The 17,879-nt window shown below is 37.2% G+C and overlaps 2 protein-coding genes across 4 annotated transcripts in view; one reads left to right on the forward strand and one right to left on the reverse strand.

The window, feature by feature from the left end:
- Tes (testin LIM domain protein) overlaps positions 1-11,077 on the forward strand; it is a 19,095-nt gene extending 8,018 nt beyond the window's left edge. For all 3 annotated transcript variants that reach the window (XM_070122617.1, XM_070122620.1, XM_070122619.1), the window contains exons 3-10: positions 1,535-1,674; positions 2,076-2,221; positions 2,384-2,986; positions 3,132-3,675; positions 4,980-5,167; positions 5,727-5,870; positions 7,491-7,652; positions 8,460-11,077. In XM_070122617.1, the coding sequence (XP_069978718.1) occupies positions 1,535-1,674; positions 2,076-2,221; positions 2,384-2,986; positions 3,132-3,675; positions 4,980-5,167; positions 5,727-5,870; positions 7,491-7,652; positions 8,460-8,690 (2,158 nt within the window). In that variant the 3' untranslated portion in view covers positions 8,691-11,077. The remainder of the gene's footprint in view (positions 1-1,534; positions 1,675-2,075; positions 2,222-2,383; positions 2,987-3,131; positions 3,676-4,979; positions 5,168-5,726; positions 5,871-7,490; positions 7,653-8,459) is intronic.
- LOC113807955 (uncharacterized) lies at positions 11,062-16,901 on the reverse strand (the record flags this gene model as incomplete). The annotated part of the gene is given in 9 exon segments (XM_070122616.1): positions 11,062-12,728; positions 12,965-13,108; positions 13,393-13,514; positions 14,145-14,297; positions 14,583-14,728; positions 14,994-15,234; positions 15,487-15,656; positions 16,073-16,212; positions 16,747-16,901. Coding segments are annotated over 9 exon segments (1,397 nt in total), but the record flags the coding sequence as incomplete, so codon positions are not given.
- Positions 16,902-17,879: the final 978 nt, after the last annotated feature.

Genomic DNA, 17,879 nt, shown 5'->3' on the forward strand with positions numbered 1-17,879 from the left:
CTAGTGCTTTTATAAGAAAAATTAAGATTAATTATTTACAGCACAATTTATTTCAAAAGCACATTATAGGTATTTTAAACTTTATTATTTAAAAGTTATGTATTGTATGAGGATTAAAAGAAACAGCTTAAAAGGTCAGCAAGATTAAGAATTTAAGATTTTTTTATGTAAGATATTTTATTATCCTACTTACAGAGTGTCATCTTTATCAGATGTGTAAAAAAAAAAAAATTGAATGTTATGTAATTGGCTGATTATGGGAATGCATTGTTTAAAGGTGGTAAGAAATGAAAAATATAAATATATTAAAAAATCTGAAAATACTCTGTTCTGTAACCAATTATCAATCTGTAGATCTCAAGAAACTTTACCAGTACCATATATTTGGTCTTTCGATTTGGAAGTAATAAAAGTGTCTCTTATAGGAGCTTGAAATGATTTTCGAAGTGAAGTTCCACAGACTTATTGATACATCCTATAGTTGGGGAACCTTCAGGGATGGCAAGTCTATTCATGGCATGTCTACAGTAATCTTAATTGCAGTTTCATCGGTTTGCAAACACAATACACAAAGTAAAACCTGAGCAGACATTGCAAGTTTAGGCAGCAATGAGTTAAAGTCACAATAGCATCATTAATGTCACTTGAGGCTGGATTTTATATGAGATGTTGTTAGCATAACAAAATAATATGCATCACAATATATTGCCTTTTCTTTGGGTAGGTGGTGGTAGGGGAGGATGGATGGTAAGTAGGGAAGCATGGAGAAAGGGAGGTTTGCCTTACATTTATAACAGTTTGTGAACAAAATTACAAATAGACTACAGTAACACAGAGATAGAGACACATTTTTGTTTTTATGATTAGAGGAAAAATTGTATCTGATTCAAACGTCATGATGCATTGTCTCTTTCTTACTGTGTCTGTGTTTCTCTTTTTGACTTTATTATTCACAGAAGACTTATGTATAGATGGAAGTTTGAATTTATACTATTTTGTGACCTAACCCTGCTTTAAAGGATATTTTAGTTTAGGTAACACCTTCAAAGTGCCTGATAACATCTTGTACTTGCAATATTGATCAAAATTTGAGGTACTGGACATTTTTAGCCTATGGGGGTTTGATAACTCCCTTTCTCAGAATTTCATATCTTAAATTCTGTTGGAGGATTCTGTGAGTATGATCCTTATTTTCAGTTACTCTTTGCAAAATTATAACACATTGCCGCTAAGAATATGTAACATCCATTGAAGTTTTGTTTTGTGAATTATGTTAAACTAAAATTAGTAGGGCTACATTACTTCACCTGATTTCTTATTTCCTTGAGTTTTCAGATGATTTTTTTCTAATGCTGTTAATGTTGGTTCTGTTGATATTATTATTGACATTATGATTATGATAATGCTACTAACAATACTGGTAACAGTGAAAGATAGAAAAGAGTATTTCCAAAACATTTAGCATTGAGTTAAATGTTTTTATTATTGATAATCACTGCTAATAAGATGAAACAAACAACCTTTTTCTTTATAGGAAGTTATGCATGAATTGTCGCTGTGGTATATACGATCATGAAGTTGAAGAGGATGATGAAGACATCGGGAAAATAGTCATTGGCAAGTTGTTTGATCGTCCACCTCGCACCAAGAAAGAAGAGATGGAATACTGCCATGGTAATATTACTGATTAAGTAATAAAGTAATTAATGATAATTTTGTGTTGCTGAACTTCATGAAAGAACAGGAATTTTTAGTGTTTGTGTGAAGTGTATGTTACTGTACTGAATTGAGCCATTTGTCGTATGTGAGTATTAGTTTTATGATTAAGAATGAGGACTATTTTGATAAGCTTGGTCTCAGTTCAGTTTCTTGTATATTGGCTTGCATAATCATTATATAGTGAAGACTCATATCAGTTGATAACATATTTGACTAAAGTATACAAAGTAGCCATTTTAAGAATAAAGAAGAGAGAATAATTAAGCGATTGTGTTTGGGCTCCATACTTCATTTAGTAAATAGGTCTATGACAAGTATTGTTTGGTTAAGCGCTAATGCGTTTGGTAATCTTTCAGGAAACAATTTGGAAATGATCAATGAAGAGACAGGGAAAGCAGAGAATGTCAAATTTGATTGGGTGCCACCAAATGTGGAGAAGTCTCTGGCTTCAAGATACATGGCTTTGATTCCTGTGGAGAAAAGGCCCATTGCTGGCACTGAGGTGTGTATGTCTGCAGAGTATTTGTGATTCTTACAGTAGATTTGGATAAACTTTTGTTGAAGTATATAATGAGGACAAGTCAGTTATTAAGATGTTGGTAGTTACTATAAAGAAGTGTTTGACTGCTGTAGGAAATATATGGTAATAAATATTCTATTTCAGGCAGCTAAAGAGCGCAAACGTCAGCTTGAGCAGCAGCTGCCCCTGTATGACATGGATGCTGCACAGCGTTGTGATAACTTACCTCCCGAAGAGTTGCAGAGCTTCCACGCTTACCTCGAGCGCATCAAGACCCAAGTGGCAGGGCAAGGCATGGTACAGGAAATTATTGGAGCACCAGTTTCAATGGCACAGCCTCTGCAGTCCCAGAGGAAGCCTGGCTCTAGTGCTCCACTGATGACAGGTGATATTGATGCTAATGGAAATATTGGCTATCAACCTGATTCTTCAGTGGGTCAGATGATGCCCCCTGGTTCCCATATGCCACAAGATAACATCCCAGGGTCACAGGGGCAATACAGAAGCCCAACTGGCAACCAGAATGATGACCAGGGGAACGTCAACGTGAACGATCCACGCTATCAGTTCCTGGGTGGAATGATTGAGGAGCCTTACCTAAATGTAACCAGCAGGCCAGAGGATCTAGTACATAGTGAGGCGTATGGTGGGAAGCTTGGCACTAGCAGGCCCCTTACAAGCTTGGCAAGAAACCAGCCTCTAGATAATGTTACAGCTGGGATGGCTAATCTTCAAGTGCAACCGCAGGTGAGTAGAAGCTCTTTTTTATTACTTAGGAATTCTAATACAATAGAGTTTTTGAGAGTAAATGGATTCAAAATATACATTATATCAGTATGATATATGGTAAAAAGATTGAGCTATCTATATATGGAAATCATATTTTCAACAGGGACAGGGAACTGAAAAAGGCTACATCCCAGGACAGGAGCATATTCCTGGTCAGCCTGGCTATGTACCAGGACAGCCAGGATATAAACCAGGTCAACCTGGCTCTCTACCAGGTCAACCAGGTTATACATCAGGACCTGCAGGTTCTCAGCCAGGTCAACCTGGATATGCTCAAGGCCAGCCAGGTCAACCAGGATATATTCAAGGCCAGCCAGGTCAACCCGGATATGCTCAAGGCCAGCCAGGTCAACCCGGATATGCTCAAGGCCAGCCGGGTCAACCTGGATATACTCATGGCCAGCCGGGACAACCTGGATATACTCTTGGCCAGCCGGGTCAACCAGGATATACTCATGGTCAACCAGGTCAACCAGGATACATGGCAGGCCAGCCGGATCAACCTGGATATGTTCAGGGGCAACCAGGTCAGCCGGGGTATTCACCAGGAAAGGGAATGCAGCAACAGATGCCTATGATGCCAGGGAACATTACAGCCGTGGAGGCAACTCAGGCTCCTTATGGTGCACGTGTGGACACCCTAACAGGTATTTCTTCATGTCATTGTTATTGTTTTTCTCTTTTTTTATATACTTATTTATTCTAAAATTGACTCTATATGTGTACATTATTTCATGATTTTTTCATGATTTTTTCTTGTGTTATCCTACAATATTAAAGGTATTTTCTCTCTGTTTATGGCTCTCTCTCTCTCCTTCTCTCTCTCTCTTTCTCTCTCTCTCTTTCTCTCTCTCTCTTTCTCTCTCTCTCTTTCTCTCTCTCTCTCTCTCTCTCTCTCTCTCTCCCTCTCTCTCTCTCTCTCTCTCTCTCTCTCTCTCTCTCTCTCTCTCTCTCTCTCTCTCTCTCTCTCTCTCTCTGTCTCTCTCTCTGTCTCTCTCTCTGTCTCTCTCTCTGTCTCTCTCTCTCTGTCTCTCTCTCTGTCTCTCTCTCTGTCTCTCTCTCTCTGTCTCTCTCTCTGTCTCTCTCTCTGTCTCTCTCTCTGTCTCTCTCTCTGTCTCTCTCTCTGTCTCTCTCCCTGTCTCTCTCTCTCTCTGTCTCTCTCTCTCTCTCTCTCTCTCTCTCTCTCTCTCTCTCTCTCTCTCTCTCTCTCTCTCTCTCTCTCTCTCTCTCTCTCTCTCTCCCTCCCCCTCTCTCCCTCCCCCTCCCTCCCTCCCTCCCTCCCTCCCTCCCCCTCTCCCTCTCCCTCACCCTATCCCTCCTTCCCTCTCCCTCTCCCTCTCCCTCTCCCTCTCCCTTTCTCTCTCTCCCTATCTCCCTATCTCCCTATCTCCCTCTCTCCCTTCTGCCCTTCTCCCTTTTCCCACTCTCCCCCTCTCCCTTCTCCCCCTCCTCCCCTTCTCCCTCTCTGTCCCTCTCTCCCTCTCTTCTCTCCCCCCCCTCCCCCCTTCCTTTGTCTATTCCTTTTCCGTCCTCCGTTCCTCCCCTCTTCAATACCATTTCATCTTGCCCCCCTCTCCTCTCCCCCCTTTTCTCCTCTGTCTCTCTCTCTCTCTCTTCCTGTCTCTTCCTTTTTCTCTCTTCTTTTCTCTCTTTTTTTTCTCTTTCTATTTTTTCCCTCATTGATTAAGAAACATATTCAGGTAGATATGAAATGTTGCCTAAAACTTACATTATATGATAAGTGAATTCCTTACATTGTATGCATCAATTTGTGTAATATGTATAACTTGTGACACTTATAGCTATTTATTTCTGTTTAAGATGAGAACATACATTGTATGTATTCACAAATATATACCTGGTTCTAACAAGGTATATAATTGTATATACCTTGTTAAAATAAATCTTTGAGAAAATGAATCACATTTTAAGATTTTTGTTTCCTTTGTAGGTGGGTCTTCCATTGCTCCGGGGCAAGATGTAAATGTGCTCTTCCCAGGGGAAAGTCAGATCATCGGTTCCCAGGCAGGCAACACTGCCCCCTCGGGACAGAAGAGCAAGTTCTCCTGCCAATATTGCAACCTCCCGATGAATGTTGGAGATGTAGCCATCTTCTGTGAGCGGGCTGGGCAAGATAAGGTTTGAGCTTTGTGTGCAATTTTTTGGAGTCGGAGTGTGAATATAGGTATTTTAATATAATTTGATACTGACTGCTCATGTACTTGTAACTTGCAGTTGATTGCTGTAGCAAAATCTTTATCTTAAAACTTCTTTTGTCTGTGCCTGATACAAGGTTATCTCTTATTATTGATGTTTTTTTTCTATATTTACATAAACATTTGTTAATCATCCTGTTTGTTTTTAAGAACTAGAGAATATATTAATGCTGATGAAGGGTGTCTCTATAAACAATGTTTGGGAATAAGCCAAACATTAGGCAGCTGACCCCAATATTTATAACTTATAGGTATTTTAAACTACTTTTTGTTCTGTTATTCATTTATATGGGTATAAGTAAGTTGATTGGAGATCTGGAGGTCTGAGTGGAAAGCCTTTCTAGCTCCCTCATCAGCAGAGATGTAGGGTGCTTGATGAAGTCTCCAAAACCCGCAGGACTTGGCTGATTATTTGGCCAAGGGTGTGCCTGCTGTTAACTATTCAAGGCTACTACAACTTTAAGATGCCCCTGTTTTTCCAGTGTTGGCATCCTGCTTGCTTCTGCTGCTTTACGTGTAAGGAGTTGCTAGCTGACTTGATCTACTTCTACAAGGATGGAAACGTGTTCTGTGGACGTCATTTCACAGATGCTGCAGAAATACCAAGATGTAAAGCATGCGATGAGGTATGACTGACATCTTTGGTTTAATTTTTCTTCCTTCTCTTTCTCTTGATGCTTTTGACTTTGCAGGTATTGAAATGAAGGCCAAGAACTTACCAATTGTAAAAATCCAAAAATAAGTTTAATTTTCAAACACCAGGTAATGTATTAATCCGAAGGTCATGGGGATGGTATGTATGTATGTGCCATGCCCACTGTGAGTTGATCTATTAATTTTTTTTACATGTAGATGCTCCACAAGTACTACGTAAACAGTGAGCCAATTACAAGTATTACCTGTCTCACCTGTTTACCCTTTTTCTTGATTTTTGAAAATATTTTCTGGTATTCAATATTGCTGTTAGTAATGTTAATAACACTATTATGATTATAATGTCTATGATTAACATAACAGCAATGATATTGATAGCATTAGTAAAAAAAAAAACATTTCCACAAACTCAAGGAAAGGTGAGATCAGGTGATGAGGATACAAGGTCAACTGATTGACTCCTTTGTGGATAAGCAGTTCCAGAGCAATCTTTGTACAGAGACATATTCACAAAACAATACTACAGTGAACATAACATTTTCCTAGAGACTCTGGGTTAAGTATATACAGTTTGTGTTAGACTACCTCAGGAAAATACAGTTAATAGTTTAATTTGGGATTTTCTTTTTAATTTTTGTAGTCTACTTATATTTATAAATGACCTTCTACCCTACTTTCCTCCCATGTATTATCACTTAAAAGAACTTATTTACACTTAAAGGTTTGATATTTGAAGAGGTAACTTTGTGAATTTAATTCCTTGTAATAATATTCTTGCTTGCTTGAAGAAACTAATTTATTTGATAATCATTGATTAGATCGTGTGAAATTGCAATTATGCCCGTAATGTTTCTCCTTGCATTATGAGCAATTTAATTTTCATTGTCTTATAATCTTAAGTAACTTTTTTGAATTCATCATATATATAAATCTCATTGGGGTAAGTTTTGTCAAAAGTCAATTAAACTTTAACTGAACTTTGGAATCTTGAAAGTAGGCATCTTTGTAATATTTCATATAAGTATAAATGATTTCAGGAATGTCTGTAGTGATGGAAAAGTACACTGAAGTTTGCCATTGTTAATCTGATTGGAAAATAATTGGTCACTGCTGATTGTAACTATTTATGTCACTGACTTTTATATGAGTGATTCATTTATTTTTCATTCACCAAATACCCTAGTTCATGTTAATGACGACAGTAGAATCATTAGGTTTGGTATGAATATTTTTGTCTTATATTATGCATTTGCTTCATTTTAGTATGATTGATTGTCAAAACATTTCATCTGAAAAGAGCTAATATCAAACAGTACTTCATTTCTTTAAGTGTGATGTTTCTATTCCAGTGCACTCCCTGTATTATGAGTCTCTACCTAAGATTAGTAGACAAGAATGAATATTACCGAAGATGGAATTTGTGTTGGTGATCATGAACATGTGTATTTTTTTTATTGTAAAGTAAAAGTTTTTAAGTGTGTGTTGATTGATTTGTGAAATTAACACACTTTATGTTAGAGTATTTTTATTTGCAAAAACATCTTCTGTTAATTAACAAATGTATGATGCATAGCATTCTTTTTCATCACCAGCTGATATTTGGCAACTCATGGACAAGGGCTGATGGATTTGACTGGCATATCCACCACTACAGCTGTTATATGTGTGATTTGGAATTGGCTGGACAGCGCTATGTACCAGACAAAGAAGGATATCCGTATTGTCTTCCCTGCTACATGGCATGCTTAGCCAAGGTAGGAATGAAAGCAATTTTGTTTCTTTTGGGTTATTTTGAACTCATTCTAAGTTAGTATAAGACTTGGGAAAAAGCTTTTTGATAAGAGCATACTCAGTCAGTTTGATTGGAAATACAATTTTCTGGCACTGCACTGTCCCTAAATTCAAATTTTAGTTGTTTAGATGCTATTATTCTTTAATTATATTCCATCTGCTAAATATAAACCAGATAATTATATTGATTCCACTGACCTAGATTATGTACTCTTAACCTCTAATGGTTAAGGTACAGAGATATCCAGGAAATCACAGTGAGACTGTATGTAAAAGACAATACACCTTAATATAGCGAGTTGTGCCAAAGCTAACATTTTGATCACACTGTCATAAACTTTTACTATATAATCATTCATTCTCATCTGAGATTGTATGAAAATTCAACATCCCTGGACTGAATGATGGGGGCAGTGAGAGCTGTTATCTTGTGTTTTCTACAATTGGTGTCAGGCTTGTTTCGATGCACCATTCCATCAAGTTATGGCTGTATACATTTTCTCTGGTATTTTCTTATTCTTTAGGTTTTTATGGGTTACTGAAAACACTTTATTGTAAATAACCATCAACTGATGTTCTTTGATACACTGTGGTACTCATTGGTGAATTTTTAAGAACTTATTGGGTCATTGATATTTCCGATAATCCAACATATTCCCTTCCTATTTTTCTCTATTTCTTAAAGGGAGTGGGGAACTGTTGGCAGAGATTGAATGTCAAGGGGATTACTGAATTTAGGTTGTAGACTTGATGAACTTGCACATTTCCAGATGTGTGAGGCCTGCGAAGAAAAGATATCCCCAGAGATGAATCGCTGTGGACATCGAGGCTATTTTTACCATGCCAGTCCCCAGTGTTTCAAATGCTACTCCTGTAAGATACCGCTGATGGGCAAACGTTTCAAAATGTCCAAGAACTGGGTTTTCTGCTCCAATGAATGCATTGAAGCGGCTGCTGAAGCCTTAGCCGTTAACCCAAATCCCAAAATAAAGCCAGAGTGAGAAATCATGGGATGTATTGTCACACTTTGCTGAAATACAGTGAAGAAGGTATTGCTTTATAATAAGAAATGGTCCATAGCACACTACATTCTAGGTGAAGCATTTTTTTTTCTTTTACCCTGTCTCTTGCTTTGTGATGATACATGATGTGATATTTACTACTTACATTTATAGATGATGTGCAAAGATGGTCCCATTATTACTCTTCCATACTTAAGTTTAATGAAAACATTGATTGTGATACGGTTGATATCCTTTACCTCTACAAACCACAGGTTGCTTTTGGTTGCAATATTATGTATATTTTATATAATAAAACCAAAGCTGCAATATACAACACTAAGGTCATATGCATCAGAAAGTGCAATGGTATCTTACGGATGAATTATTGTTCGTTTTCGGGAAAGAACAGCAAAAAATCAAAATTACATGTGAAAATGCAGTATCATTTCTTAGTATAAAAGGTATGTATTTTCTCGTATCCGTATGTAGATAGATTGCGTTATTCTTGCTGTTATCTTTGTATCATTATTTTTATGACTATAATCATTGCTCTTTTGTATTATTATTATTATTATTATTATTATTATTATTATTATTATTATTATGATTATGATTATCATCATTATCATCATTATTGTTATTATTATTAATGTTCTTCTTCTTCTTCTTCTTCTTATTATTATTATTATTATTATTATTGTTGTTGTTATTATCATTATTATTATTATTATTGTTTTTGTTGTTATTATTATTATTATTGTTTTTGTAGTTATTATTATTATTATTATTATTATTATTATTATTATTATTATTATTATTATTATTATTATTATTATTGTTATTGTTATTGTTACCATTATTGATATACTAACTGTGTTATTATTATATCATCATACACATAAGTGGAGAAACAGAAATAAAACATGATTATGATGATGATAAAGATAACAATATTGATAATGATGATGATTTCAGTCACTTTTTTTGATTATATGAATTTCATGATTATTGTATTTATTTTCATTATAATGGATTGGCAGTATTAAAGGTAATGAAATTGAAAAGAAAAAACTTTTCTTCGGGGATATTCAAGAAATAGGGTAAATAGGGGAAGTCTAGTAAGCTCAGTAATTGATTTCTTGGTGAATAAACTTCAAGAACCATATAACTTGAAACATGATAGATGAAATGTTTGAATTGCTTGTAAATTTACGCAATCAGGGTATCGGTGAGGTCCTAGATGTAATTTCAGCGTACATTATCCTACAGTAGACTTTCTCAGAGTGTCTGTTATGATTTTTTATTGCGATACGTTTGCTCCATTTTCTGTGCCATTGCATCATTCTGTTCTGTTCAGTTGATGTAATCGATTCTGTTTAATTGCAAAGAATATTGTGTATACATATATTCTGTGATTTTTTCCTTATGAGTGCTATGATGCTTTATCCTTAGGCAGCTATTGTTTATTCAGTCGGAGAAATAGGTTGAAAGTAACAAGTGATGTTGCAGAAATGTGTATCACTACATTGTTTGTCCATGCCAGAAAACGTGCCATTATACATTGGTTTTTGAAATATTACTTCTGTAGTTTGCAAAGTTTGCACATGGATGTGTGAATATTTTTATGAATTTAGATTACTTAAATTTGGTAAAGCTGTGATTATATTCCAGTCACTGATGATAAAGTTAAATGATAGACTATGACATTGCAGGTTTGTCAAATGTTGTGAGAAACAGTATATTATGTGAAGTATATTATTTTCAGAGATTAAGATTTGAATGTTTTGTCTCTTTGATAATGTGAACATTATTACCCACTGCTGCTGAAATTGGGAGTACTTGTTCATATATAACCTTTATGATCAGATTTTTTTCCCCAGTGAAATAAATTTTCTCAAATTCCGCCCAGGTTGTTTTTAGTGAAGTTTGGAAGGCAGTGGAGGGTTTTATACTTAATATATTTAGTATATTTTAAAGTATGTGATGACGGTTTTCATTGGATTTCTGTGAAAACAAGGAAAAATATATATATACTTCACTTTTGATTCATAGTTTCTTCATAGAAAATGTTCTGCTTTTTGGGGAGCTGGAGAAGCAAATCATATTGTATTTTTTATATTAGTTTGGAACAGTTGAAATATTGTTCTATGAAGTATATTAGACAATGGAAAAAACTCTCAGCTTTCAGTTTTTGCAATTTGGAAATGCTATTTGGGTGATTATAATTGCATATCAGTGCTAATAGTAGCATTGAAGTTATTTGTGTTCCTAATTACTATTCTGTACTGGTATGAAGTGTCCTTACCTGGGAAAAAGAGTATCCATGTGTATATGTTTAGATTTAATACAAGGTAATGAAATAAAAGAGTTTATAATTCTTCATATCTTATGGTTTTATTATTATCCATGTTTCTGCTATTATGCAGGTGAGCTACATTTGTCTTTCAATATTGTATGTTGTACATGCTTAATTAAAACTAAATTTACGGATTACAGGAAATACATGGATGCTGAGAGTAAAATCAGGCAGAGTTGTACGCAACAAATGTAAAAAATATTTTCTTGTAAAAGTTGCCTATTTTTCTTAACTGCTTGAGCATTAGCTTCATTCATTTGGTTTGTATAGGTTCAGGACAGACAAATATATATTCAAACATCGATAATGTATAATTCTTCTTAGTTAATGTATATCAATGTACATTAAACATATTGCCTCTAACCTATGTTTATGTAGAGAATGAACATCATTCAACAGTAATTAATGGAAAACATAGTAGTCTCAATGAAGCACATAATAGTAAATATCCTAATGACTATGCAGCTCATATATTTTTCTTGCAGGTATTAAGCACATTTTTGTTTATGTATTGTTTAGTATGTCACCTCCACTTCCTTTTACTCTGCACATGTACCAGTATGTGAACCACCAGTTTTGAGTCATTTATCTGTTACCCCCCTATTGATATGCATTTTGAATACATTTAAAACTGGCAATTAATGCAATGGAAGTGGAATGGACACTACTACATACTTATTTTATGTATCTGTGCAAATGTATGATTGTTTGCAAGCATGAAATCAATAGTTACACATTTTCTCAATAACCCTTGTATATCTTCTGAGCTATTCAGTCTATTATAAAAGGATATTTGTTTAACCAACAGGTAAATGATATCTACACCATTTGTAAAACTTACAAAAAATAAGTAAAGTTGTGTCTACACAAGGGTCAGAGCTTTTACAGGCAAACATTGTTACCAAATCACGTATTTCACTTGTTTGAAAGATAGTTGGTGGGCACATATGGAGATGAAACCATAAGGAAATACAGACAAACCATCAAAATGTGCACACCTGGTTTTCTAGTGTGGAAACAAAACAAGTGTGCTCTGTGGTGGCCAAAGCCTGATACCTGGGAACAGCTCTGTCTCTTATATGGACACAGTTTGAGCATTATAAATTTAATGTAAAATAAATGAACTTGGGAATGTCACAAGAATCATAATACAACTTGGGGATTCAGGCTATCATTACCATGGATTTCATAATATTACTTAATTATAATTTTTACTTAATCTTTCAGTAGTACCTACAAGATAGTGAACATATTCAACCCATAAAAAGGAATGCCTTGGGGTAATTTCAGCAGTTATAAATGCAATATGTCTGCTTTGCTATAGCATCATCCCATAATCCCACTGCTCTTCTTTTGAACCTTATTTGGGATACATACTATTTTGAGGAAAGTAATTTTGCATCGATTAAGAAAAGGGATAAGGAATTATGATCTTCCCAACAAGTAGTAGAAAAGAGAGTCTCCAAAGCAAATGCCATACAAGACAATATATACTCCCAGATTTTGTTCCCAGAAGAGAAGTAAGATTATGGATTGCTTGAAAGTAAGTCTTTTTACGTGTTGAGCCAGGAGCTTGTGCGAATGTGGTGACTATAAAGGTCGCAAGCCATGGAGAACATGTTCAAAACCTCAGTTTGGTAGTGCTCATCTGAAAGCACACTTAGGTCTGTGGTTTGATCCTGTAGAGAGATATCTGCTTTAGTACTTTATAAAGTTAAATTCCTTTAGTCATGGTTGAAATGAAATATTGTTTCCTAAAACAGTTATTACTGTATGGAGAATTGTTTATTTAAGTGTTTTATGATAAATCCATTTAGAGTCAGAAGTGAGAGGAAATATCTTAATTTGAAAAAGATATATATGTACTTATACATAAATTAAGAAATTACACCAATAACAGTTACTGAAAACTTACCTTAAAAAGAAGATCCTTTGATGAGAAATACTCATAAAATAGTCTAAAGAAGGAATCAGACTTTCCAAAGTTTTGAGCAGCAGTCAACATCAGGTGTCTCATGTTCTCTTTGCTAGCACCTGTCTCCGTCTGCCGTGTCACAATCTGCAGAAAAGAAATTTCATTATGTGAATTATGAAAGGGTTCAGTAAATAGTAAAAGGGTTGATTAATTCACCAAGTACAGTCATCATTTCACACAACTGGTCTCCCTATCACTCATCATCGCTCATCACACCCATGGTAACTCACCTAAGAGGCTCATCATTACTTTTCATACTCCTGGTCACTCATTCAGCAGAATGACTCATCAATGCTTGTTACACCTAATTCCCATGGCCTAATCACTTGACCTTCTAATTATCACTCATAACATCACCTGTTACTCACCACATTAGCAGGAATCCGTCCAAGATTACACTCCTTAAGGTGATCTTCATGGACAGGAGCAACGCCATTAGGACACAGTAGCTGATAGTCATCACTGTTGAAGATATCAAGTTGGTCTGTGTCTGGAAAGAAAACATATAGTTGGTATGGTCATGTTGGTAGATGTGGATTGCATTGAAAGGAGGGTCATGGTACTGGATGTGGGGAAAAAGTGAGGAGGAGGAAGACAGGAAGAATGAAAGATGCAAGGAAGAGGAAAAGAAAAAGAAGGGAAGTTGTGAGGAAGAGGGGAAGATGCAAGGAAAAGGTAGTGGGGAATATGTCAGGAAGATAAAGAGGAAAAGATGTGAGGAAGAGGTAGTGGGGAAAATGTGAGGAAGATAAAAAGGGGAAGATGCAAGGAAAAGGAAGGGGGGATGAAACGAAGAAGAGGAAGTGGATGGACTGCGAGGAAGAGTGTATGTTGATGATAAAGGTCAGCAAAGCAGAGACTGAAGAGAGGTCAAAGTGAAGATAGCTGATCAGCACCAGTGGCCAAAATTATCAGAAGGAAAAGCAGAAGAAGAAAAAAGAAGAGAAAAAGGTAGCAAAACAACTGTATATCTTTGAGAATAGATAATTTATTAAATATGGCTGGAATGATGATGATTATAAAAACATTAGCAATGATAATGATAATAATAATGATGATAAAGATAAGAAAATAATATTAAAAATAAAAACCATATTCTGATACTTAAAATCTCATTTACCTGTAGGTTCAGTTGCAGGGTATTTGACGAAGGCCACGTCCTTGTGTCCTAAACTCAGACATACGTATGCATCTCTGAAGCTTTCAAAGAACTTGCTCGAGCCACTGAGGCATTCCTTCAATTCGGCATCAATTTCATCAGCTGTTGTGCCATCTGTGTTGAGAATAATTTTTGTGTTTATGATAATTTTGCATTTATATTTTGTCTTAGAGTATCTTAGATGTCTTGGAATGTAGATATTAATTTTTCTAATTTCAAACAATTCATAAAAAAATTCTCTAATGCTTATTTCAGTTATGTACATGTCAAGTGCCACCAAATGCATTTGTTGTGGGACTTCAAATAATATACTGCCAGTAGATTACTGACCTTGAAAATATTATATCCTATTATTGTACAGAAAATGTGGAAAGTCTTCATACTGTTACTCTCACTTACTTCCTGATTTCTGACATGACGTTTTACCAGCCAAATCACTTGTTGAGTTGATTCCTGATGACTTTGAAACAACTGCCAACAGATAGTAAAGACTGTCTTTGGCTTGGCCGTAGTTCTCAGACAAAAGGCTTACTAGGTTGTATGCTCTGCAGAAGAATGACAAAGAAAACTTTATATGACTCCATACCATTTGTTTCAGACCCAAGAAAAGGTAAAAAACAAGTATATTCTTTCAAACCTAAGAAGTTAAAACACAAGTATATTCTTTCAGACCTAAGAAGTTAAAACACAAGTATATTCTTTATAATGAAAGTACACAGAACAACAACAATACTGTATATATCAAATGAATAATCAAATACAGAAAAAAGTGTATTCATCATGCAAGACATAATACAAAAAGTTACATACTGCTGCTTGTTGAATCTCTGCTTGTCAGTGAGTGTCATGATATCTGCTTTGTTGCGAGTAATGAGGTTGAGACAATCATTGAGGGTGGTGCCCATGACACATTGCAATGGAGGAGAGACGCCACGCAGCTTGAGAACAGCTTGCAAGTCTGTGCATTTGCTCAACTCGTCCGCTTGTATCGTGCATAGTCTCACTGGTTTCTCGGGACACATTTCCTCTGCCTCCACGATGTTCATCTGTGCTGTTGGGTGGTGGAAGAGAGTTAGGCTTGTTAAGAGCATAGGTAAAAGAGGAAATTTTGTTTGGCCATATGTGTGTAGGGAAGGGGATAGCAGAAGAGTTTTACTAACATGAAAAAGTAAGTCTTCATAATGAGAAATCATTTTTGTTGTCTGTCATACTGTCATATATATTGTATTTATAATAGTGTGAACAAATGAATTTACAGTGCTGGACAGACAAACATAAATTACAACCTTAAGAAGCAACTCACTCTTGCCGTAGAATTCCCGAGTGGTGACGTTCACCAAGATGGGGAAGATGTCCTGGAGGTTTTGCTTGATTCCGAGTGTGCTGGAGTACCACTTGCGAGCTTTCAAGTTCTCCTCGCCCTTGAGCCTTGCCTGTGTCAGTGCTGAGAACAACTTCTGGGCCTTGGAGTCGCTGTCAGGAAAAGGCTAGATTTGAGTTTGGGTCGCGAGAGTGAGTGAGAGGTCTTACGTTTTTGTGATTTGTCTGATTTATTGGAGTTTATTTGAATTATCTGTCTGTCTGCTTTGCTGGATGTTTGTTATATTTAGCTGTCTGTCTGTCTCTTTCTCTCTCTTTCTCTCTCTCTCTCTCTCTCTCTCTCTCTCTCTCTCTCTCTCTCTCTCTCTCTCTCTCTCTCAGTCAGTCTCTCTCTATATATCAGTCAGTCTGTCTGTCTGTCTCTTCATCAGTCTGACTATCTGTCTGTCTGTCTCTTCATCAGTCTGACTATCTGACTGTCTGTCTCTTCATCAGTCTATCTGTCTGTCTGTCTCTCATTCATTCATTCAGTAAGTCAGTCAGTTCCATCCTTTCTCTCGTTAACTCACCTGGCATCCACCGAGGTGACGTAAGCATCCCAGGGTCGTGCTGCCCAAAAGCACTCATCAGCCTCTGAGGAGAAGATGGACACCACTCTATCGTCACGACAGAGCAGACCGTAGTCCTCGGAGTTGAAGGCGCGGGAGTCCTTTGGGTTAAAAGGAAGGAAAGGTGTCAGGTTAGTTGTGGGAGGGAAGTACAGAGGAAGAAGGGGGAAGGGGGGAGGGTATGAGAGTGAAGGAGGGAGAGTGGGTGGGTGAGGGAGAGGGAAGGGAGGAGGGAGGGAAGGAGAGGGAGAGGGAGCATAGGAAGGATGGATGGATGGAGGGAGGGAGAGAGGGAAAGAGGGAAAGAGGGAGAGGCAGAGGGAAAGAGGGAGAGAGGGAGAGGGAAAGAGAGGGAGAGGGAGAGGGAGAGGGAGAAGGAGAGGGAGAAGGAGAGGGAGAAGAAGAGAGAGAGGGAGAAGGAGAGTGAGAGAGAGAGAGAGAGAGAGAGAGAGAGAGAGAGAGAGAGAGAGAGAGAGAGAGAGAGAGAGAGAGAGAGACAGAGAGAGAGGAGACAACAACAAAAATAACAAAAAAGAAGAAAAGAACATGACCAAGAATCATAATACGAAAAGAAAAACAAGAGAAAAACGCATCAGCAACTCGATCAACAACAAAAACCCGGCCCCCAAACCCACCCGGAAGAAGTCCTGCACCACCGACAGCTTCGAGAAGGCCACGTCGGCGCCTCCCTCAGTCAGGCAACGCAGGGCCCCCGTGTAGCCTGCGTATTCATCGTTCTTGTCGCATCTCTTACTCCTACACATGGAGCACATGGAGGAGTATTTGTTCTCTGGAGGGGAAGGCAGAAGAGATGGGGGTGAGGGTTTATTTTGTCGAAATTGGTGGGGAAAGTTGACTTTTTATGATTTTATGTTGTTTTCCATGGGCATATTGATGTTGGTTTGGTATTTATGTTGGTTTTCGTATTCTCTCTTTATGTTGTTTTGGTTTAGTTTTCATGTTAGATTTTATTGTTTTGCATTGGTTTGTTTTTTTATGTTAGTTTGGTTTACATGTTAAGTTTTATGGTTTCATGTTCATTTGTTTTTATGTTGGCTGTTATTTTGGTTAGGTTTTCGTGTAGGTTTTCATGATATACTTTATGGTTTTATGTTGGTTTGGTTTTATGAGTGTGTGATTGTTTTAGTATTGGGTTTTGTGTGTGTGTGTGTGTGTGTGTGTGTGTGTGTGTGTGTGTGTGTGTGTGTGTGTGTGTGTGTGTGTGTGTGTGTGTGTGTGTGTGTGTGTGTATGTGTGTGTGTGTGTGTGTGTGTGTGTGTGTGTGTGTGTGTGTGTGTGTGTGTGTGTGTGTGTGTGTGTGTGTGTGTGTGTGTGTGAAAAAGAGAAATAGAGAGAGAGAGAGAGAGAGAGAGAGAGAGAGAGAGAGAGAGAGAAAGAGAAAGAGAAAGAGAAAGAGGGAGAGGGAATGGAGAGGGGAGAGGGTGAGGGAGCGGAGAGGGAGAGGGAGAGGGAGAGGGAGAGGGGAGGGAAAGGAGAAGGGAGAGGGAGAGGGAGAGGGAGAGGGGAGGGAAGGGAGAGGGAGAGGGAGAGGGTGAGGGTGAGGGTGAGGGTGAGGGTGAGGGAGAGGGAGAGGGAGAGGGAGAGGGAGGAAGAGGGAGAGGGAGAGGGAGAGGGAGAGGGAGGGAGAGGGAGACGGAGAGGGAGAGGGAGTAAGAGTAAGAAAAGAAAAGAACCAAAAGGAACAAAGATGAAGAATAAGAAAAAGAAAATGAGAATAAAAAATGAAAAGAAGAGAAAAGAAGAGGAA

This window comes from Penaeus vannamei, chromosome 6 (assembly GCF_042767895.1).
Source record: "Penaeus vannamei isolate JL-2024 chromosome 6, ASM4276789v1, whole genome shotgun sequence".
NCBI classification, from domain to species: domain Eukaryota; kingdom Metazoa; phylum Arthropoda; class Malacostraca; order Decapoda; family Penaeidae; genus Penaeus; species Penaeus vannamei.